The sequence below is a fragment of the Aspergillus terreus genome, genomic scaffold (assembly GCF_000149615.1).
Source record: "Aspergillus terreus NIH2624 scaffold_14 genomic scaffold, whole genome shotgun sequence".
Lineage (NCBI taxonomy): Eukaryota > Fungi > Ascomycota > Eurotiomycetes > Eurotiales > Aspergillaceae > Aspergillus > Aspergillus terreus.
In genome coordinates, this window is record NT_165937.1 from 554197 (window position 1) to 575182 (window position 20986).

General features: G+C 55.5%; 8 protein-coding genes across 8 annotated transcripts; 4 read left to right on the top strand and 4 right to left on the bottom strand.

Moving 5' to 3' along the window:
- Positions 1 to 1033: 1033 nt before the first annotated feature.
- Positions 1034 to 2402, bottom strand: ATEG_09206 (ATP-dependent RNA helicase eIF4A; the record flags this gene model as incomplete). The annotated part of the gene is made up of 4 exons (XM_001217827.1): positions 1034 to 1053; positions 1111 to 2004; positions 2058 to 2312; positions 2372 to 2402. 4 exons carry the CDS (start codon positions 2400 to 2402, stop codon positions 1034 to 1036), a joined length of 1200 nt encoding a protein of 399 aa, XP_001217828.1.
- Positions 2403 to 2670: 268 nt separating this feature from the next.
- Positions 2671 to 4286, top strand: ATEG_09207 (SF3a splicing factor complex subunit PRP9; the record flags this gene model as incomplete). Its single annotated transcript, XM_001217828.1, has 3 exons — positions 2671 to 2760; positions 2809 to 4208; positions 4262 to 4286. 3 exons carry the CDS (start codon positions 2671 to 2673, stop codon positions 4284 to 4286), a joined length of 1515 nt encoding a protein of 504 aa, XP_001217829.1.
- A 657-nt stretch (positions 4287 to 4943) lies between these two features.
- On the top strand, positions 4944 to 7649 carry ATEG_09208 (ATP dependent DNA ligase domain protein; the record flags this gene model as incomplete). The annotated part of the gene is made up of 3 exons (XM_001217829.1): positions 4944 to 5911; positions 5964 to 7514; positions 7613 to 7649. 3 exons carry the CDS (start codon positions 4944 to 4946, stop codon positions 7647 to 7649), a joined length of 2556 nt encoding a protein of 851 aa, XP_001217830.1.
- A 536-nt stretch (positions 7650 to 8185) lies between these two features.
- Positions 8186 to 10321, bottom strand: ATEG_09209 (anaphase promoting complex subunit CDC23; the record flags this gene model as incomplete). Its single annotated transcript, XM_001217830.1, has 3 exons — positions 8186 to 9219; positions 9270 to 9453; positions 9503 to 10321. The coding sequence occupies 3 exons, from the start codon at positions 10319 to 10321 to the stop codon at positions 8186 to 8188; spliced, it is 2037 nt and encodes a 678-aa protein (XP_001217831.1).
- Positions 10322 to 10542: 221 nt separating this feature from the next.
- erg20 (bifunctional (2E,6E)-farnesyl diphosphate synthase/dimethylallyltranstransferase) lies at positions 10543 to 11709 on the top strand (the record flags this gene model as incomplete). The annotated part of the gene is made up of 2 exons (XM_001217831.1): positions 10543 to 10662; positions 10786 to 11709. 2 exons carry the CDS (start codon positions 10543 to 10545, stop codon positions 11707 to 11709), a joined length of 1044 nt encoding a protein of 347 aa, XP_001217832.1.
- Positions 11710 to 12516: 807 nt separating this feature from the next.
- On the top strand, positions 12517 to 13825 carry ATEG_09211 (oleate delta-12 desaturase; the record flags this gene model as incomplete). Its single annotated transcript, XM_001217832.1, has 3 exons — positions 12517 to 12570; positions 12638 to 13403; positions 13461 to 13825. 3 exons carry the CDS (start codon positions 12517 to 12519, stop codon positions 13823 to 13825), a joined length of 1185 nt encoding a protein of 394 aa, XP_001217833.1.
- Positions 13826 to 14043: 218 nt separating this feature from the next.
- On the bottom strand, positions 14044 to 15701 carry ATEG_09212 (acyl-CoA desaturase; the record flags this gene model as incomplete). The annotated part of the gene is made up of 4 exons (XM_001217833.1): positions 14044 to 14108; positions 14226 to 15263; positions 15322 to 15382; positions 15471 to 15701. The coding sequence occupies 4 exons, from the start codon at positions 15699 to 15701 to the stop codon at positions 14044 to 14046; spliced, it is 1395 nt and encodes a 464-aa protein (XP_001217834.1).
- Positions 15702 to 19164: 3463 nt separating this feature from the next.
- ATEG_09213 (NMT1/THI5 family protein) lies at positions 19165 to 20349 on the bottom strand (the record flags this gene model as incomplete). The annotated part of the gene is made up of 4 exons (XM_001217834.1): positions 19165 to 19833; positions 19887 to 20036; positions 20087 to 20258; positions 20315 to 20349. The coding sequence occupies 4 exons, from the start codon at positions 20347 to 20349 to the stop codon at positions 19165 to 19167; spliced, it is 1026 nt and encodes a 341-aa protein (XP_001217835.1).
- Positions 20350 to 20986: the final 637 nt, after the last annotated feature.

Here is a 20986-nt window from a genome sequence, read left to right on the forward strand (position 1 = left end):
GAGATTGTGGTCTCTAGGACGAACCTTCTTTCATTTGTTTTCCGGTCTCATCTACCCCTCCTGCATATACACATCATCCCCATTCTTTCGATCATGCGCTCAATACAGGTAGCAGGCGCCGAGTGGATTCTTTTGCTTCTTTCTTGGTCGTGCAGATTGGTATGGTTTTTGCATCCCCTTACCGAGCATAAATTGCCGTGCCTTGCATTTCTGGCCGTACCCATCATCAATTTCATTTTCCCATCGCAACATACAAAGGTCACATGGGATCGTTTCTGTTCTTATATTGTTTGCTGGCAATTTGGGTGATCTGGCATGGTACAGGACGAGTTGAGGTACAGTCCTGCGAGAGTGAAATATGGGGCTTGGTATCATATCTTTAGGCTTTGTTATGCTCCTGTCGATTTGAGGTAATATGTGTGGTCCGTTCATAACTCCAGTCGGGTAGAGTCTGCATCAGATAGTTCGTCCTGTCAATATATACTTATATATATCGAGTCAACGACCTGTATCCCAGCGTTACGTGGATGCATACGTGCATCCTAGATGAGGCTGTTGACTGACTACAGAATACGGCAAGTCTCCTACGTCTTCTTCGTATCAAGCTGGAAGTGGAAAGCGAATCTTTTAATGAAATAAACCCCAAAGTAAAGATAATCCATCCCAAGACATGATCAACGCCATAGTAGAAAACAAGAAAGAGCTTATTGTCCTGGATCACGACCATGCAAGCCATTAATGACTACACTGATAGATCCAGAAGCCCTCGGGTCTCATTGGTGACTGCTTGACGGGGTTAGTGTTTCTATTTCGATGAGATGTCGAAGATAGACTTACTATACGGTTGTATTTCCCCTTCCTCCACGCTATACCTGGCCTTTTAACTAGCTCGCTGGACGGTTGGATACGAGCCTCGTCTGTAGACTCTGGAATGAAGGCAACGCGGTTACCCCACACAATTATCTCGTTCGCGGTCATTAGGCTGGAAACTTTTGAAACGAAAGAGAACGATAAAGCATCCATCTCAGTGCATTTACGAAAGGAGATCCGCCACTGAAACTGTCAGCACAATGTCGCCACACTTGAGGGGAAACAAGACAAGAAACATACCGTTCATAGGCATTTCGTCGATCTGCGTGGAATAGTACAATTCAATGTCCCGCAGAATGCGCACATCGTCGCTGGTAACAAAGTTGATGGCAACACCCTTTCTGCCGAAACGGCCGCTGCGACCGATACGGTGGATGTAGTTTTCACGGTTGGTAGGGAGATCGTAGTTAATGACGAGAGAGACCTGCTGGACGTCGATACCACGGGCCCAGACGTCGGTGGAGATCAGCACACGCGAGTTACCCTGGCGGAAGTCCTGCATGATGCTGTCGCGTTCCTTCTGGGGCATCTCGCCGTGCATGCTGGAGACGGTGAAGTTGGCCTCGCGCATCTTGTCGGTGAGCCAGTCGACCTTGCGGCGGGTGTTGCAGAAGATCACGGCCTGCGTGATGGTCAGGGTGTCGTAGAGATCGCACAGCGTGTCGAACTTCCACTCCTCCTTCTCGACCGCAATGAAGTACTGCTTGATGCCCTCCAGAGTCAGCTCGTCACGCTTCACCAGCACCCGCACCGGGTCCGTCATGAACTTGGTCGTCATGTCGAGCACGTCGTACGGCAGCGTCGCCGATACCACCACCACCTGCGTCGCCGGCGGCAGGTACCGGTAGACGTCGTAAATCTGTTCGCGGAACCCGCGGTTGAGCAGCTCGTCTGCCTCGTCCAGCACCAGCATCTTGATGTGGCGGGTGCGCAGGTGGCGCCGCCGGATCATGTCTGCCACGCGGCCCGGAGTGCCCGAGACGACGTGCTGGCCGTAGTCCAGCTTGCGGATGTCCTCGCCAATGTTGGTGCCGCCAATGCACGCGTGGCATTGCACGTTCATGTAGTCGCCCAGTGCCATGATCACGGATTGAATCTGCGTCGCAAGTTCGCGGGTCGGGGAGAGGACGAGCGCTAGGAGAGCGTGAGTATGGACTACCGTAGCGGCCGGGAATACGACAACTTACCTTGGCTCTCGCGGACAACTGTATCAATCACCTGCAGGATACTGATCGCAAAGGTGGCGGTTTTACCGGTACCGGACTGCGCCTGGGCGATGGTGTCGCGGCCTTTGCAGATCTGCACGATGGCTCGCGATTGCACCGCGGAGGGCGACTCGTAGCCGTACGCGTAGATACCACGGAGAAGGCTCTCCTTCAGGTGCATATCCTCGAAGGTCGGGGCGACCGTCACCTCCTTGGAGGTGTTGAACTCCATGCGGTCTGAGTTTGCGCATTAGTATGGTCGTTCTGTCGCTGTCTCACAGAGTGGTAGGTCATACCATCAGCTCGTCTGTCGATACCGTCCGCCATGATGACAAATTCTGCGTCCTCGAAGTCTCACAGCAAAAACGATGAAGTGACCCAATTCGGTCGATGGTGGAGGAATCCGAGGTAGTTGTCGAGGTCCCTCGATCAGCTCCGCGACTTTTCGCTGCGACCCTCCAAAGTGCCACCGCCCAGATCACGTGAGACCATCTCGCCGCAAAGCTCTCCCCCGAGCACGACACCCTCTGCTTGTTCGCAACCCTCACCACATCGACGAAAACGAGCGAGGCGCAATCTCGTGTGTGTCGCCAATATGTTGATCGAGGAGCAAAGATTTATCCATGAGGACCTGGAGAGGTTGGAGCAGGCCATCGCGGATCGCGTGGTTGATGAACCGCGAAACGTAAGTCGAGAATCCATGCTCTTTATCGAACGGCGCTGACGGTGATAGATTCGCGAGCGGTTGGCGCGCAACCACGAAATCTCCCACTTCTTGAATCGTATCGAAGAACAATCGAAGCGACTCCTGGGAATCTACAAGGATGCGGATGGCGCACGCCAGAGCGAGCTCCAAGCGATCTCGACCGGCGACCAGTTCGAGCAGTTCTACAAAGAGCTGGACGAGATCAAGGACTTCCACAAACGGTACCCCAACGAGCCGGCGGAGAACCTTGAGCAAGCCTATAAGCGCCGCCAGCCTGGAGAAGGCGCCCCCTTCGGCATGGACGTGGACACCATGTTCACTGGCGAGGAAGGCTTTGGACAGTTCCTGGATCTGACGACGCTGCACGAAGACTATCTAAACCTACCCGGTGTCAAACGTCTCACATATACCCAATACCTCGATGTCTTCGATGCCTTCACGCCTCCGCAGATGACGATTAAGCGCGCGAACAAGATCTCCGACAAGTATTTTAAATACGTCGGAGACCTCGCGGGCTACTTGGAGGAATTTATCAAGAAAGTCCGGCCGTTGCAGGACCTCGACAAGCTCTTTGCTAGCTTCAATGACGAGTTCGATAGACAGTGGGAGGCGAATGAGGTTCCTGGTTGGACGGAGGAGAAGGCTGACAATGGCGCCCAAGGGCCCAAGACCGAAGGTACGGGTGAAGGTATCTGGTGCGCCGACTGCGAGAAAGAGTTCAAGAACGAAAATGTGTACAAGAACCACTTGACGGGAAAGAAGCACATTCGCGCGGCCGAAGCCCGCAAAGCGTCCGGCGAGTCCGGCGACAAGCCTGCATCATCTACAGGGAACACGCCCTCTCTTACCCGTCTGAAGGAGCGTGCCGTCGCGGAACGTGAGCACCGTGTTCGCTCTCTGGCTCAGGTTCTTGATCATGAACGTCAAGCTACGCGGGTCAATGTTGAGCGTAAGCAGGGTATGACTGAGCGTGAGCGTCAAATGGAGTTGGAGGCGTTACTGGCCGAGTCCGAGAACCCCGGAGCCGATGGACGTGGTGGTGACCAGTCTGATGACGAGGGCGATGATAAGATCTACAACCCCCTGAAACTGCCGCTTGCTTGGGACGGGAAGCCTATCCCGTACTGGCTGTATAAGCTGCATGGCCTGGGAGTGGAATACCCATGCGAGATTTGCGGTAACTTCGTGTACATGGGTCGCCGCGCCTTTGACAAGCACTTCTCTGAGGCCTTGCACATCTTCGGTCTGAAGTGTCTGGGAATCACATCGAACACCAACCTCTTCCGCGAGATCACTCGGATCGAAGACGCTATCCGGCTGTGGGAGAAGCTTGAGCAGGAACGGAAGAGGGAAAGGGAAAGCCGCGACAACGTGGTGCAGATGGAGGATGCCGAGGGAAATGTTATGCCAGAGAGGATCTACCTGGAGTATGTTGCCCTTTCCCATCCGATAACAGAGATTGACGCTAACTGCTTAACAGTCTCCAAAAGCAGGGCATTCTTTAAAGCCGTGCTCTCCTTTGCCTTGTGCGTCTCAATTTTCCGCATCTATCGCTTCAAAAGCCTGGTGTTCGGTGGGTTCGTTTCTAGTCTTTACATAAGGTTATGATTGGGGTTTATGCTGGTTGGGAAGACTATCTATACCAGTACATGGCAAAATCAGCCATGTGCTTTATGTATTCTACTATAAGATATGACTATCTGCAGACATTAGACCTCCTTGAGAGTATTCCGTATGGATCCAGACTATGGTTATCACGTGAGTTCGCGATCCATGGACGCGCACCCGTGTAGCATTTCTCCTCCATGGCCCAAACCAATTCCTCTTTCTGTATTCTCTGTTCATGGGCATGCGCTCCTTCAATGCGGGCTTTGCTGTATATACACCGACTAAGCTTACATGCGTCTGCTCCAACGAGCACATGGGATCCTACGGGCACGGCTTCCTTGTCAAGTCGGTCCGTACACCCGACAAAATAAATGGGCTTCAAATTTGCACTGCTGTGCGATCTGTTTTCGGCGCTCGAGGATAACAGAATCGTGAAAGCTGCTACCGAGGCGAAGTCCACGAACCCAGATGCGCGCGTCATCACGCGATGGTTCTCGCAGCATGGCAAACGCCTCCATGACAAAGACACGAACCAATTGGCTCTGTTATCGTGCATGTTCCCAGATAAACGCACAGACAGGGTATATTGGTTGCAAGATACATCGCTGGCGAGGACTATCGGCCGATGCCTACTCCTTGGGTCCTCGCGGCGCGAGGAGCTCGAGCGCTGGCGCACCGCCGGTGGAGTGGACCTGGGCCAATGCGTGGAGAATGTCATGCGTCAGGCCGAGAACCACATAATTCCGGGCCAGGAAGTCACGGTCGAGGAGATCGATGCCGCATTGGAGGCCATCGCGTCCCGGTGCCGGTTTTCGGGGCCCCGCGTGCGACGACAACGCACGGCCGTCGACGTGGAAGAGGCCCTGTCGCCGTTGTATCGACGGCTGAGCAGTCGCGACGCAAAGTGGCTCACGCGTATGATCCTCAAGAGCCTGTCGCCGGTCGTCCTGCCGGGATCGCTTGTGTTGAAGAGCTTTCATTTCCTCTTGCCGCATCTGCTCCTGTTCCAGGACTCCTTTGAGGCAGCTTTGAACATGTTGCGCTCTAGTCCGATAGCAAATTTCCCTCCACATCCGGAACCCGGCCTGGCGAGAGACCTGTGCGCCATCGCTTTGCAGCATTTGGACCCATTGGTGGGTGTGAAGATCGGACGGCCAGAGTACTACAAGGCACGGAGTATCAAGCACTGTTGCCAGATGGTTGGGCGCCGACGTGTCAGCGTGGAAAGAAAGTACGACGGCGAATACTGTCAGATCCACATTGACTTGATGAAACGCCCATCATCGATACAGATATTTTCAAAGAGTGGTAAGGACTCTACCGCGGATAGGGCAGACATCATTCAAGTGATCCGGGATTCGCTGCGTATCGGGAAACCTGAGTGTAAAATCTCTCGCCGCTGTGTCTTGGAAGGTGAGATACTAGTGTGGAGTGATAAGCATGGTAAGATCGCGGATTTTCATAAGCTTCGCAAGTTCATCTCCCGGTCTGGCACGTTTATCGGAATAGAAAATGATTCACCGTGAGTCAGCTCGCATTTCTTTGTGGTTATGTATGATTGCTGACAGAACTAGACCCCAGCCATACGAGCGTTTGATGATCGTTTTCTTTGATATACTGCTCCTCGACGATGACGTTTGTCTGAAGAAGCCGCATCGACTACGCCGACTGCTCCTCAAGGACACAATGACTGTCATCCCCACTCAAGCGGACATTGCGGAACAATGGGTGCTTGATTTCTCACGTCCTGATGCGCAGACCAGACTTGAAAACATATTTGCCAGAGGAGTTGCAGAACGCTGGGAAGGTTTCGTATTGAAAGGCTGCGAAGATCCTTACTTCGCAATATTTTCAGGCGACAAGACTGACACCGGTGGGCGTTGGATCAAGCTCAAGAAAGATTATATTCCGGGCTTAGGCGATACTGTGGACCTCACCGTCATCGGAGGAGCATATAAACCCCGCGATGCGTTGGCGCTGAATCAGGCTCGGAAGCTGTCCTGGACTCACTTCTTCATAGGATGTCTTACAAATAAAGACTCCGTCTTGCAGTCCGCAGCAGTCCCTAGGTTCCGGGTGATCGACACAATCGACCAGCATTGCATGAGTGTAAAGCACATGCAAATTTTCAACCAGATCGGCCAGTTCTACGCGTGTAGCCCAGACTCGGGCCATGGCTTTATTATAGATGACCCACCGAAGCATCTACCTGCGATGGACGTCGTTTACAAGACCCCGTTCGTTGTCGAAATGCTGGGCGCTGGGTTCGAAAAACCATCTGGTGCGAGGTTTTATACCCTCCGCTTCCCGAGGATTGTAAAGATCCACTCGGACAGGTCATTCGAAGATGCCGCTTCTTTCGTGGAGCTGCAACGAATAGCAGAGGATGCTCGCGCGGTGTCTGTAGAAGCCGTCGCTGACGAGAAGGCTGAATGGACAAAACGGTTCGGCCTGGCAGCTGGAGCATCACTATATAAGCCGGATCGCTCACAGAGCGCACACTCCGCTACGACTTCATCGCAGTCAACAGGAACTACCACGAGAACATTGGAATCTTCTGGACGAAGAGACCTCTATGGGCGTGGTGATAGGGCACGCGAGAGCTCGAGCCATGAAGCGAGGCAACCCAGGAGAACGAGTCTCGCCGGTGCATCTTCTCGTCCCGTTCCCATCTACGTGGATGACTCGACAGGTTCCGTGTCATCTTCGGATTCCGAGAACCAAGGGAATTTTCTGAAAGATAACGAGAATCTATCATCCCATCAGAACTCCCGCAAGAGGAAGGCCTCAGATAGTGGATATGATTCCACGGAGAAGCCCGCAAAGGCTCGGGGCCTACCAGAGAACGCTAACAGCACCGCCAGCAGAATCGTATTGGAGCCTGCTCCATCTTTCTCCAGGGACATGAGACATGCGACTACACCTCCGACCAACACTCCACTCATCCCAGAACCTCCTTCAAAACACACCGCACGGTCACCACTATCTACCATCCCAGTTTACGTCAGTCACAACATCCCAGGAGATGCAGCTATGATCATACCCAACCGGCCGGCAGACCTGGACGCCTTCCTCACAGCCATCGGATCTGAAGACACAAAATCTCGCTGCAAAGCCTCAAACCCGTACGCAACATCGCAAGATACGGCCCTTGGCTTGATAGCCGCGGGCGATATCCACCGCCTAGGCGAATTGCTTCTCGAACTCACAAACAAGCTATCAGAAACCCTCTCGGCCGCCTCATCGAGATACCCGCGTAGTGGCAAGATTTTTGTTCTTGACTCTGACTTCCTCAAGCTAGGCACCACGGCTGGCGACCTCAGGTTCTGTCTCCGCAAGACGTGGGCCAATATAGGGCGGGAATATTTCTACGCCTGTGTCTCATGGGGCGGTGGAATGGCATCGAGCGCTGGTGGGGACGAGGTTCCTTGTACGCCATGGAATATTGATGCTGGATCTGTCCGCGGTTCACCGTCTATTCCCCGGATTTTAGTTGCATTTGACAGAGAAGAGTTAGAGTGTCTTGGGGAATTCTCTTCGATACAGCCGCTGGTCCATTCCAGAGAACAAGTCGAGGGTTGACGCATCTGGATACAGGGCGTTTGTCCTGTCTTTGTATATATCACGATGAATTATAGAATAACCTATCTTATGTCCGACTCTCGTAACCTCATTGATAATCTATATTAAAATCCTACCAGTCAATGATATATTAAAACTCCACCCGTAGCCGTGAGCCCATATCCTCCAGATAACGCCTCGCTAGCCCAGAAGAAAGAAATATACTATAGAAAGACTACTCATCGCCCTCCCTCCTGGCCCGGACATCCCTCATCAATGCCTTCGCTTCTTCCACCTCCACACCGTCCTGGCATAACTCACCGGCCAACTGATCCGCACGTTCGAGGTCCCCATTACGGAGCGACCAACGAGCCAGCCAGAGCCGCGCTTTCGAAGTCGTCGTTGTTACACCAGTGCCATGCCAGCTTACCTCCTCCTCTTCCTGTTGGTTGAACGAGGATTTACCCTGCCGCGACCCGCGCTGAGTGTCCCCGCCTTCCGATTGACCGTCATCGTTTTCATTATCCGAGGACTCCTCGTCTTCCACGGGCATCTGCCCTGACTCCTGTTGAAGAGTGAGTTCCATGTAGGCGGCAGCCTCTTCCTCGTCACCGAGCCGCTCGTACAGAGTTGCGATCTGATGGAGAGTCTCCGGGTCGAGGATCTTGCGGGCGGCCCCGCCGGTCTGCGATGCGTCGTCGGCATAATATGCCCCCGCGACGAGGGCCCGCTTCAATGCCTTAATGCTCTGCTCGATGCGACCCATTTCAGCGTAACAGGTGCCGACGGCCTGCCACATCTTGGGATCGTAGGGGCGCAAGGCAGCAGCACGTTGGTAGTAGAACAGGGCGTAGAAGGACATGTCGAGGACTTCGTAGGCTTGACCGAGGCCGTACCACGCGCGACAGTCCTTGCGGTTGAGATCGACGGCGCGGCGATAGGATTCAATCGCGGCGTGCGTGTTCTTCATCTCGACATATTCATGCCCCATGAGGATCCAGGCAGAGAGGAAGTTGCGATCCAGTGTGAGTGCGCGGCGGAAGTACATCACCGCTTTTTCGTGCTCGGACTTGAGCGAGTAGTAGTTTCCGACGACACAGCAGGTTTCCGGGCGGAACTTGTCGGTGGCGGTTGCGACTTGGGCTACAAATGCGAGCTGGGGCCGCGCACCCATGACGTAGAGAATGTTCGAGTAGTGATCGAGACTGTCTAGGCGGTGGGGGTGGGTGACGAGGATTTCGGTGAAAATGTCTGATGCGGATTCGAAGTCTTGGGTTCTGTTTAGCAAGGGCTGATTGAGTAGAGAGGGCTTTACGCACCTTTTGAGTGGTAGAATAGCAGTGCTCTCTGTGTCTTGAGGAACGCGCTGGTGGGAAATATCGAGTCAAGCTCGGATAGTGTTTGGTAGGTGTCATCGGTGGCCTGGTACAGCTCCTGGCTGCAATATACATGGAAGATCAGGGTCATGACGTTCTCGGGGAGAAGGCGGAGGACTTGTTTCAACTGTGCAACGTTAACATTTTCCGAGGCTTTCGTTTGAGGAGCAACATACGTCTTCAGTGCTTCCAAGCAGGTCATTGAGTTCCTGCCAAGCGCCCCAGTGGAAAGGGTTCAGATGAACGCTTCGAATGAGCCATTTCTTAGCCTCCTCTTCATTCCGACCCTTAAGAAGCACGACGCCATAGAGATACTCCAGCCAGCCGTGACTGCGATCTTCCAAGCCCTTCTCCTGCTGCTCCGCGAACCAGCCCTCTAAACCACGCGCCAGACCCGGCAGTTCCTTGTTGACAGTCGTGCCCCCGTCCGCCGGCCCCAGTACCATTTCCGTCTCCTCATCCTTCCGCTTTTCTCCCGCCAGATACCTGGCGTATAATGCGAGGAACAGGGATTTCTGACTGAGTCGGGGGTACGGGTTCCGGGCTCCGCCCTGCTCGGTCACACCAGATGACCTCTTCTTCCCTTTCTGCGGGGTCGACGATTTTGGGACTTTTGGCGTTTTTATCGACGCTGTTGTCGACAGGGGAATGGGAGGAATAGTGGGAGGGAGGAACACAGCGGCGCAACGATCATACTCGCGCGTGTCAAAATACGACTTCGCGAGAAGGTATTTGTGCGATTCTTGAGCTTCGAGCAAAGCTTCGGAGGGATCCTGGGTTCGCAAGTACGGGTTCACCGGCACCGGGGGGCTTTCGGTGATATCCATTGGAGATTCGGGGTCCGTATCGTACTGATCGAGTTGCACGACCGAGTCCAGCATCTCGGCGGCCCATTTGGCGGACTGATAGAGGCATCGTTCGGAGCACTTGATCGCGGCATCCTCCAAACGGAACTTGAGTTCCTGGATGTTGTCTTGGGTGAATTGGGGCGGCATGCTGACAACTGGCTGAGAAGGGCACACAGAAGGAGAAGAAGTATGAAGCGTGAAGATGCAAACAATAATACGCCTGCCCGATTGGGACGGGCGACAAACAAAGCAAACGGCAGAAAATCCACACCGCGGGGCAAACCACAATGATCTTTCTTTCTCCGCCCGCTTTTTCGCCTCGTTCCCCCCATCGCATTTCTTCCCCTCCCCATTCACCTTCCTCCGCAATGGCTACGAAAACCGATCGCGCTGCCTTCGAGGCGGTCTTCACTGAACTCGCCCAGGACATACTGGACCATGCGAAGAAATACAATCTCCCCGACAATGCCATGCAGTGGCTTGAGAAGGTACCGCACCAGCGCCAACCCCTCAGGGGTTCCCCCAGCGCATTCCTCAATTGCGCCCATCCGTCATGTCCGAGCCGAGCATCATATCATTGATCTAACGCCGATTTTCGCTCTCACATCTAGGCCCTCAATGTCAATGTCCCCGGCGGAAAGCTCAACCGCGGTCTCTCCGTTCCCGACACCGGTCTTGCGCTCCTGAAGAAGCCCCTGACCGATGAACAATTCAAGCACCTCAGCATGCTGGGGTGGCTCACCGAGCTGCTGCAGGCATTCTTCCTCGTCAGCGACGACATCATGGATAGTTCCATCACGCGTCGCGGTCAGCCCTGCTGGTACCGCCAGCCGGGAGTCGGTCTTATCGCCATCAACGACGCCTTCATGCTCGAGTCCGGCATCTATCTGATCCTCAAAAAGTACTTCCGCTCCCACCCGGCTTACGTGGATCTCATTGAGCTGTTCCATGAGACCACCTGGCAGACCGAGCTCGGTCAGCTCTGCGACCTGATCACCGCCCCCGAGGACAACGTCAACCTCGACAACTTCTCCATGGAGAAGTACATGTTCATCGTCACCTACAAGACCGCCTACTACAGCTTCTACCTGCCCGTGGCGCTCGCCCTGCACTACCTTCAGCTCGCTACGCCGCAGAACCTCCAGCAGGCGCACGACATCCTCATCCCGCTGGGCCAGTACTTCCAGGTGCAGGATGACTACCTGGATGCCTACGGTGACCCGGCCGTCATCGGCAAGATCGGTACCGACATCCAGGACAACAAGTGCTCGTGGATGGTGAACCAGGCGCTGCAGCGCTGCAGCGCTGAACAGCGCCAGGTCCTCGATGCCGCTTACGGCCGCAAGGACAACGAGCTGGAGGCCAAGGTCAAGGCGGTCTACCGCGAACTGGATCTGGAGAAGGTGTACCACGAGTACGAGGAGAAGACAGTCGGGGAGATCCGCAGCAAGATTGCGGCCATCAACGAGGCCGAGGGTCTGAAGAAGGAGGTCTTTGAGGCCTTTCTGGGCAAGATCTACAAGCGTTCCAAGTAAGCGGACGCACACGATACCCCCTTTGTCCTTTGATTGTAGCGGAAAACATCTAGTATTTTTCTTTCCAATGTAGACGCTGCATGGTCTATAGAAAGCATACGTGAGACGCGAATAGAATCATAGAACGATTCCACAAGGCTTCGCTTCCTTCCCCTTGGTTGAGGGCCACGTAGAAAATGGTTGACCGGGCGAAACCGTTGGGACAAGTGGATCGGCCGAAGGAAAAGGGGAAATTTTCTAGACAAAAAGGGACTGCATGGATCGACAACGGTGGCAGTTAGCGCAGCACCTCGCAGAGATCTAGCATCTAACTATTCTCTCTCCTGTCCTTTCTCGAATACTGCACACAGAACAAGTCTTTCTTCCTTCCCTGTGGCAATCAGCATCGTCCAGGCCAATCTACCCGAACCGTCCCCTGAACCAGCGCCCAACGAGCCGAAACCGCACGGGAAGGCAAAGAAATTACCACTTGGCAGATGGATCCATGGCCGGCGGCCCTCTAGCCTCCGATACACAGACAAAATGGCCCGTTGTTGTCCTAATCCAGCAAAGTGAGGGTCCACTTAAGACCACTCAAGAAGCTCCTGTGGCGATGCCTTTGACCGTCCCAGTCTCCTAAGGGGAAAAGGATCAGGAACACGAACACATGTGATGGAAAAAAATCCACAAAAAAAAATATTGACCCGGGGTTTGAGGGTTTTTTGGCGCGTTGTTTAAATCGCATAGAGTGCCCACTATTTTTTCTTTTCTTCTTGTAGAAGTAATAGGAACTGATAGAGAGAGAGAGAGAGAGGTGCTTCAATCGCCATGGCTACTAGTACTATGACACTGCGCAAGTCGCCCGAGGTGCAGGAGGACGAGGTATGTCCCCAGATCAGGGGAATTGGAATTGGATTGTCTGCTGGGAGTCGTTCTAATTGTGTCCCAGTCCGTCCCCAGCCTGAAAACCCTCAAGGATGCGATTCCCAAGGACTGCTTCGAGTCGTCGGTCGTCACCTCGCTCCTCTACCTAGCGCGCGACATCCTCTACTGCGCGGCGCTCACGTACGCCGCCTTTCAGATCCACCTGCTGCCCTGGCTGTCCCTGCGCGTGGCCGCCTGGACCGCATACGGCTTCCTCCAGGGCTGCGTGGGCACCGGGCTGTGGATTCTGGCGCATGAGTGCGGCCATGGCGCCTTCTCGCGCTACCAGGGCTTCAACGACTTCGTCGGCTGGGCCACGCACTCGTTCCTGATGGTGCCGTATTTCTCGTGGAAGTTCACCCATGCGCGCCACCACCGCTACACCGGCCACATGGAGAAGGACACGGTGTTTGTGCCGTGGACGGACGACCAGCTGGCGCAGAAGAAGAACGTGCGCCTCGAGCAGCTCAAGCACCTCGCCGAGGAGACCCCCATCGTCTCGTTCGTCCAGCTCGTCGCCCACCAGCTCTTCGGCTGGCAGCTGTATCTGCTGGTCAACGTCACCGCCGGCGCGAAGAGCTGCCCCGACGGCTCCGCCGAGGTGTGGCCCGCCAGTCACTTCAACCCGTTCAGCCGCCTCTTCACCTCGTCGCAGTGGATCTATATCGCTCTGTCGGACCTGGGCCTCGCCATCATGGGCGCCGTGCTGTACTACGCCGCCACGCAGATCGGCGCGTGGAACGTCGTGCTGCTGTATGTTGTGCCGTATTTCTGGGTGCACCATTGGCTGAGTATGTCTCCAACAACATCCACCGTCGCAAGGAACCCATCCGCTAACATAGTCTCAGTTGCCATTACCTACTTGCAACACACCCACCCCGCGGTGCCGCACTACACCGCCGAGACCTGGACATACACCAAGGGCGCCCTGGCGACCATCGACCGCACCACCGGCTTCATCGGCCGCCACTTCTTCCACGAGATCATCGACTACCACGTCGTGCACCACCTGTTCAGCCGCATCCCGTTCTACAAGGCCGAGCGCGCCACTAAGGCCATCCAGCCGCTGCTGGGCGAGAACTACCACGAGCAGAAGGACGAGAGCTTCCTGTACTCGCTGATGATGACGTTCCGCAAGTGCATCTATGTCTCGGACAAGGGACGCGGCATGCCCGGCGTCCTGCATTTTGTTCGCGCGGAAGAGAGCCAATAGTCGATCATGATACCCTTTTCGTTCGGAAACGATGTTTTGGTGGGCTTGTTCGGAGTGCTGTGCGCTCTTCGAGGGTTGGATCTTATTATATACGTTCACGGCCGATTGATAGAGGATAGAGTCGGTGCTATAGATCACCGGCAGATAGACTTATAGACCAATAGATGTGCATGGTGAATGGCTTAGAATGGAGGCTCCTGCTGAGCCGGTATAATCGTTCAACCGTATGACTTGAGGTACTTGACCAGGCCTACTGGCGGTATGTGTTCACAGTTACCAAAGACTTGGATGGTTCATAAACGTATCAGCTATCTGTCAATTGGGCACGTACAACACCGTTCTGCGCAGGAGGAATTGACGCGACTTGCCCGCTCGCCAACTTACTCGAGTTGGCCCTTACCATTCAGCTTCGCGGAGTAGGTGCGCTTCCAAATTTCCACCTCGCCACCTCCGTAGATCACTCCCACGCGCATAGTCGAGAGCAGGTTGTGTGCCGCATTAGAATGCTGGTAGACCCCGCCATTGAAGGTGGCGGTGGCATCCTTCCCAATGGCCGAGGAGATGAACGCTTTGCCGCCCGGGTGCTCTTGAATGAACTCGGCCACATCATAAACGACCCCGGCAATGGCGACCAGCGCTCGCCCACTAGCCGACTCGGTCTGGAACTCGTCCCATGTCATGGCGGGCAGCTGAGAAATCGGGGTGCCCCAATCGAGCTTGGACCGCCGGATATCGAGCTTCTTTTGCTCCTGCTGTAGTCGGCCCTTCTCGATTTCGTTCTGCCTGAATTGCTTCAGATCATAGGCCAGACCCAGTTGCTTCCACATCCAGATCGACCACTTTGTCGGATCATACTGCCACCACTGGATCGCATTCCGGTAATCCGAGGGGAACTCGTGATGGAAGTTATGATAGCCTTCCCCTAGTGTTACGAGAGCTGTGATAACATGATCGCGAGGCGAGTTCCGATCGTCAAACGGCTGCTCTCCTATCCAGTGGGCCAAAGAGTTGACGCAGAAGGTGGCTTGCTGGACGAAGCTCGCCCGTAGAATCCCCGCGTAGATAAAGCCACCCGCCCAGTCACCCCAACCAATGCCGCAAACCAGGGTAGGGAAGATAAGGCCCATAAAAAGCACAGCCTTGATATAGTGTCTGTGCTGCCAGATCACGATTGGGTCCTCGTTCAAATCAGTGATGTCCGCCCGCCCAATATTCTTCGGGTTTTGTTTGATGACCATCCAGCCAATGTGAGAATACCAGAAGCCCTTGCGCACGGAATAAGGGTCTTTTTCTGTGTCGGTATACCGGTGATGGGCGCGGTGCCCCCTCGACCACCATCGAATAGAACCCTGGCAGGCGCCAACGCCGACGGCCGCCAGATAGATCTTGAGAGGGGTTGACGCTCGGTATGAAGAATGCGCCCATAGACGATGGTAGCCTGTTGAGACGTTATACGTTCGTCCCTTGTCATCCATTGAAGCTATTGCTGTACATACCGGCTGTAATGCCCAACCCGGTGTTAAAGTAGTAGAGAATGGCAAAGGCCGCTGTGGCTCGCTGTAAGGGATGATGATAAGCAGCGACGAGGCCCACGAGTGGGATCACGATGATGAAGAAGACGCTTAGCCAGTTGACATGCTGGTACCAATTTCGCCATGTAACTGGCCTCTCCGTGATGTGAGGAGTTCTCGTGGAATTTGAGGCTGCCATTGAAGATCAAATTTGTGGGAATTGCATCGAGACATTCTTCTGGGCAGGAACTCATTAACATAAGGCCACAACCGTGACGGAAACTGTTGCATGATCTATTTGTTGGGTCTTGTTGGCCGGCTTCGTTGGGGTCATAGCAATGTACTATACAGACAGAGCGAAGCATTGTTGAGCATCAGCTCACATACCCTGGCGAGCCTCATCGGTCAGCAGAAGGCGCTCGTTCCCAACATCCCAACATAGACTATAACGCTCCCAATCGGATGCATTCGAGATGCGAGCTTTACATCGGTGGTGTGATTCATAGTACGGTCACTGGCGTCCCGTTGCTTTGTCATTAAGGTGGGCTGACTGGGCATTTGGCTGGTCAATATCTCAGCCTCAGACGGTTCAGCCACAGAGTACGCCCATGTGAGGCGTTCAAGTGATGAATCCTAATGGATTTGTTGACCAGATCTGTCCAACGTCTAACAGCGTCTGCAGCATCTCAAGAAGTCGATGCTCCTCCTTAATGAATGGGCTCCATAGAGCACCCCCAGGGGTCTCGCGACTCGAATAGTGACAAGCTGCTCGATCAACTGTCTGAGATCTAGAACAGGTATGTATCAGAGCAATTGGCCTCCATGGTACGGTCGCTGTCTTCGCTTGAAGGAGAAAAGTAGAGATGAGCCGGAAAGAGTGAAGCTGGAATGGATGGTCAGTTGTAAAGAGGCATGCACGTGATTTCAGCCACGAGCTTACTTCACAACATCAACTCCTTGCTCTCTATTTCCTACTCCTCTTACTCCTACTCCTACTCCCTCTCCCTACTCGTACACTTCTCCTTTGTCTACCACAGCGCCATCCCATCTACGGACTAAATCCCGTCCGGCATACGCGTCTCAGGGGGGTCCGACCCCACAACCATGGACTTTCCCGCCATTAATTCCGACGGCGCCAAGAAGCTTCGTCGTCTTTAGCAGCGTCGGTGGATCGTCAACCAACCGATTGCATGGAACTAATCATCCGCAAACTGTCATGAATCTGAACGCGTGCGCTCCTACTCCAACAGGAGAAAAATGATGGCTGCGGTTGCGGAGTAGGGCTCAGGTTCTTTTTACCATCGAGACTGATCACATCCACGTTGCGGTCTAGTCAGTTCTATCTGAACGAGGGCGAGGGAGCGTGCAGAGTGGAAACTATGGAACCTATGCCGGTCCTAATGAAGATCTTCGGCATGGCCAGGTTCTCCAGGTACCGGCTGGGATTTCGCGATTCTCGCAGAACCACTCCATGATAGGTAGTCAGGTATCTACCTTCTCTGTACTCCGTCGTACATAGCTCTCAGCCCTGTTGTGAGCCAAGATCGATGTGGATCTGGTCAGCGTGAAGCCAACACACAGCAGCGATAGCCAGTGGATCTCCGCGCGTCAGTGATAAGTGCCGGAGGACGGATTTCATTGCCCTGTGGTTATTTTATTTGGCTTTTCCCCGCGTGCTCGCGTTGATCTCTCCCCAGATCTGTCTCATCGCTGGACGCTGTCCATCCGCCGATGCTCGATATACCCAGATGAGGACCCTGCTGGGCAACTTGTTGGCCCTCGTGGTCGTAGGCCTCGCATCTGTTCGTGCCGATTTCGGGCCCTACTTCCAGTCGACCGCATACGATGAAGGGGATTACGGCGCTTGGCCAACGGAGACATATCGGACCACCCCTATCATAGGCCCGTCGCTCAATTACATCCGGTATAGCCCGGCCTGCAACGACGGCCAGTATACGCTGATTGCGCCCCGAGGCGGTAGTGTGCGGTACCCTGGGCCGATGATCATCGACTCAGACGGGCATCTCGTCTGGACCAAGTACTACGGACAAACATACAACCTCAACATATACCGCTTCAAAGGCCAGGACTATCTGACCTTCTGGGTCGGCGATGACGGCATCGTCGGCCACGGCGACGGCACCTACTACATGGTAACACCACCGCACCCGGACCCACGCCCACCCTGCTAAACCACTCGCAGCTGGACTCCTCCTACCAAGAGGCCTACACGATCCGCGGCGCGAACGGCCTCCCCGCGGACCTCCATGAGTTTCACATCACGCGCGACGAGACGGCCGTCTTCAGCATCTACGAGGTCCGGCCCGCGGACCTGCGCTCCGCCGGCGGCCCCGAGAACGGCTGGATCTGGGACGGGACGTTCCAGGAAGTCGACATCGAGACGGGGGAGCTCCTCTTCCAGTGGCGGGCGTCCGAGCACGTCAACTTCACCGACGTTTACCGCGGGTTCGAAGGCAACGGCGAGTCCGCCGACCACCCATGGGACTTCTTCCACATCAACAGCATCGACAAAGACGCCAAGGGCAACTTCCTCGTCTCCGCGCGCTACGCCAACTGCCTCACCTACATCGACGGCCGCACCGGTGCCATCCTCTGGCGCCTCGGCGGCAAACACAACGCCTTCACCGACCTCTCCGACGGCGCCGCCACCAACATCACCTGGCAGCATCACGCGCGCTTCCGCGACAATGGCACCGCGCTGACGGTCTTCGACAACGCCTCGCGCGGCGTTGGTGCTCCCGCCTACGCCTCCCGCGGCCTCTACCTCGACCTGGACACCGAGCGCATGACCGTCGCCGTCCGGCACGAGTACCGCAACCCCCACCCCATCAGCAGCCAGTCGCAGGGCTCCGTGCAGGTCCTCGACAGCGGCAACGTGCTGCTCGGCTACGGCTTCGATGCCGCCTGGACCGAGTACAGCATCGACGGCGACGTGCTCTGCCACGTGCATTTCGGCCCGGAGTCCGGCTTCGGCGATGGCAACATCATCTCCTACCGCGTCTTCAAGCACGACTGGGTGGGACTGCCTACTTCCTCCCCCGACCTCGCCGTGTACGCCTACGAAGCCGCCGTCAGCTGGAACGGCGCCACGGAGGTCGCGACCTGGGTGCTGGAGGGGACCGATGACCCGGACGCGGCCGAGAGGGCGGAGGAACCATACGACCCCTTCACCTTCTTCACTGCGCTGCCGAAATCCGGCTTCGAAACCGTCCTCCCCATCCCAGAAGACGCAGACTGTAAATACCTCCGGGTGCTCGCGCTCAACGCCACGGGGCATGTCCTCGGGTCCACGAAACTCGTCGAATGGGACCCAACCTCGCCGGAGGCAGCGGTCAGCCACGGCGACGAGGACGACACCTCGGGGCTGTCCGCGACGCAGGTGCGGTCGGTGACGTTCTTCATGGTGGGCTTCTTCTCGGCGATTGTCCTCCTCGCTGCGGGCTGGGTCGTCCGTCGCCAGCTTGCGGCGCGGCGCGCGGCTCGGCCGTCCGATGACAAGGAACGGGGGAGCTGGCGACCCCTGGACGGGTTCAATGGCGACGAGGACCTGAGCGAAGGCGAGATGAGTGATGACGGAATTGAGTTTTCGTTGATAGGGCAGGGGGTGAGTCGGATGTCGCAGTAGGTATCATGTAGTTGATAATGTATAATATGGCATAGCAGACAGTATTACGATTTTTACGAGGAACCCATGCAGATAGACAATGTATTCAGCGGAGTGCAACTAGACTAGCGAGCGCAGTCCTAAAGAGCGAATCACTCCGCAAATCAGTCAACCAAGCCCCAGCCCACCACAGCGGACAGCGTTTAAGCGGACGCAGCCTCCAGACGTCTGAATCCGCCCTCGGCGGCAACCTTCTCCTGCAGCAGCGCCATGCGCTTCTGGTCACCAAGCGGATCGGCGGACTCGCCCTCGAGCGCCCAGCCCAGGTACTCATTGGTGTAGTTCGCCTGGAAACTGGCGTCCAGAATACCCAGACGCTTGCCGTAGTTGGTGACCTTGGCCCAGTCACGGGCAACGTTCTTCAGGTCGCGGCTGAAGTAGGCGAACGAGCGCTCGAAGATCTTGCGGTTGACGGGGGTGCCCATGGCCGGCTTGACGTCGACGTAGAGCTCGTAGGCGTCGGCCGGGTTGGCGAGGACGTCGTCGGTGGCGCGCTTGACGGCGCGCAGGAAGGCGCGCACCTTGTCCGGGTTGGCGGCCAGGAAGGCGTCGTTGGCGATGTACAGGATCGAGCAGAAGCAGCAGCAGCCCAGCTCGGCGAGCTGGTCGATGCGCAGCATGCGGACGTCGTCGCGGGGACGGCCCTGCGACGCGAGCCACTCGGCCAGCTCGACCATCTGCACGTTCTCGAGACCGATGCCCGCGTCGATGTCGCCGCGGATGATCGCCTTGGTCACGTTCATGCCGCAGCGCACGGCGGTGTAGTCGTCCGCGGTCATGCCGTAGTACTTGGTGAGTTCGTCGATTTGGATCTGAGCGGGTCCCTGTTAGAGATGGTCTGGAGGTAGAGGAAGAAAGAAAGTACCTTGCCAAACTCGCCGACGTAGCCGATCCGCTTGCCCTTCAGCGAGCGGAAATCCTCGGTGATGCCGCTGTCCTTGAGGTAGACGACACCGGTGAAGGGCTCGTCGAGGAGAGAGCCGATCGAGGTGACGGGGAAGTTGCGGGCTTTGGCCTGCGCGAGTTAGTGCTGGATTGATATGGCGGGTGTGGAAAGACACGTACGGCCAGGGTGTGGATCATAGCCTTGAATCCCATGTCGACTTTGCCGCTGCCGATGATCTCGGTGACATCGGAGGGGTCGTTGGGCTCCAGCAGGGCAACCTTCAAGCCTTCATCCTTGAAGTAGCCCTTGGCCTGGGCCAGGTACAACGGGGCGTGGTAGGGCGTCGCGTGCCTTGCGCCACTTAGCCTGGATCTAACATACAAAACACGAGAAGAAGAAAAGAATACCAGTTAGTCAGGAAGGTGATCTTGTCAGTCGACATTTTGGCAGATCGGTCCGGTCAAACAAAGTCTGCAAGGTGTTAGCAGAGAGACGAATCTCTCGTCTCTTCGACAAGGGGAAAGGTAACAGTCAATGCCACGCATGTCCTTTCGCTAGTATTATCTAGATCAAGTTATGACAGTATAATCTCAGAACGACCGTCTCTCTGAAGGTTCAGATCGACGGCCGAACACCTGTCATGCGCGAGCTGACTGTTATACTATGTACGATACCTTGATCCTGAGGCCATAGCGAAAGACCCGAGGGGTGGACGGACTGCACCCGCATGTCGTACCAGTTAGTAAAGCTGGTTTGAATCGATGGATGGTCGTGTGGATCGAAGTTGGTGAAAGGGTCAGACGGCGACGGAGGGACAGAGGGTCTGGGAGATTTATAGCAAGAAACCCGTGCGGATGTCATCACCGGGTCCAAACCTGCTGTTTTCGTCTCACCGGATGGCACGAAAACCCCTGCTGGGTCTTATTGGCGTGGACGGTGGTCGAGTGAACTCTATGCGGGTGTCCCTCATCACGACGACTCTTGCTATTGCTCATCCCCGCTCCGCCCGACCCGCAGCGAAGCCCGAGACGGACCGCATCACTCCGTGCAGGCCGCGGGGATGAGTTGTTGCGTCTCCA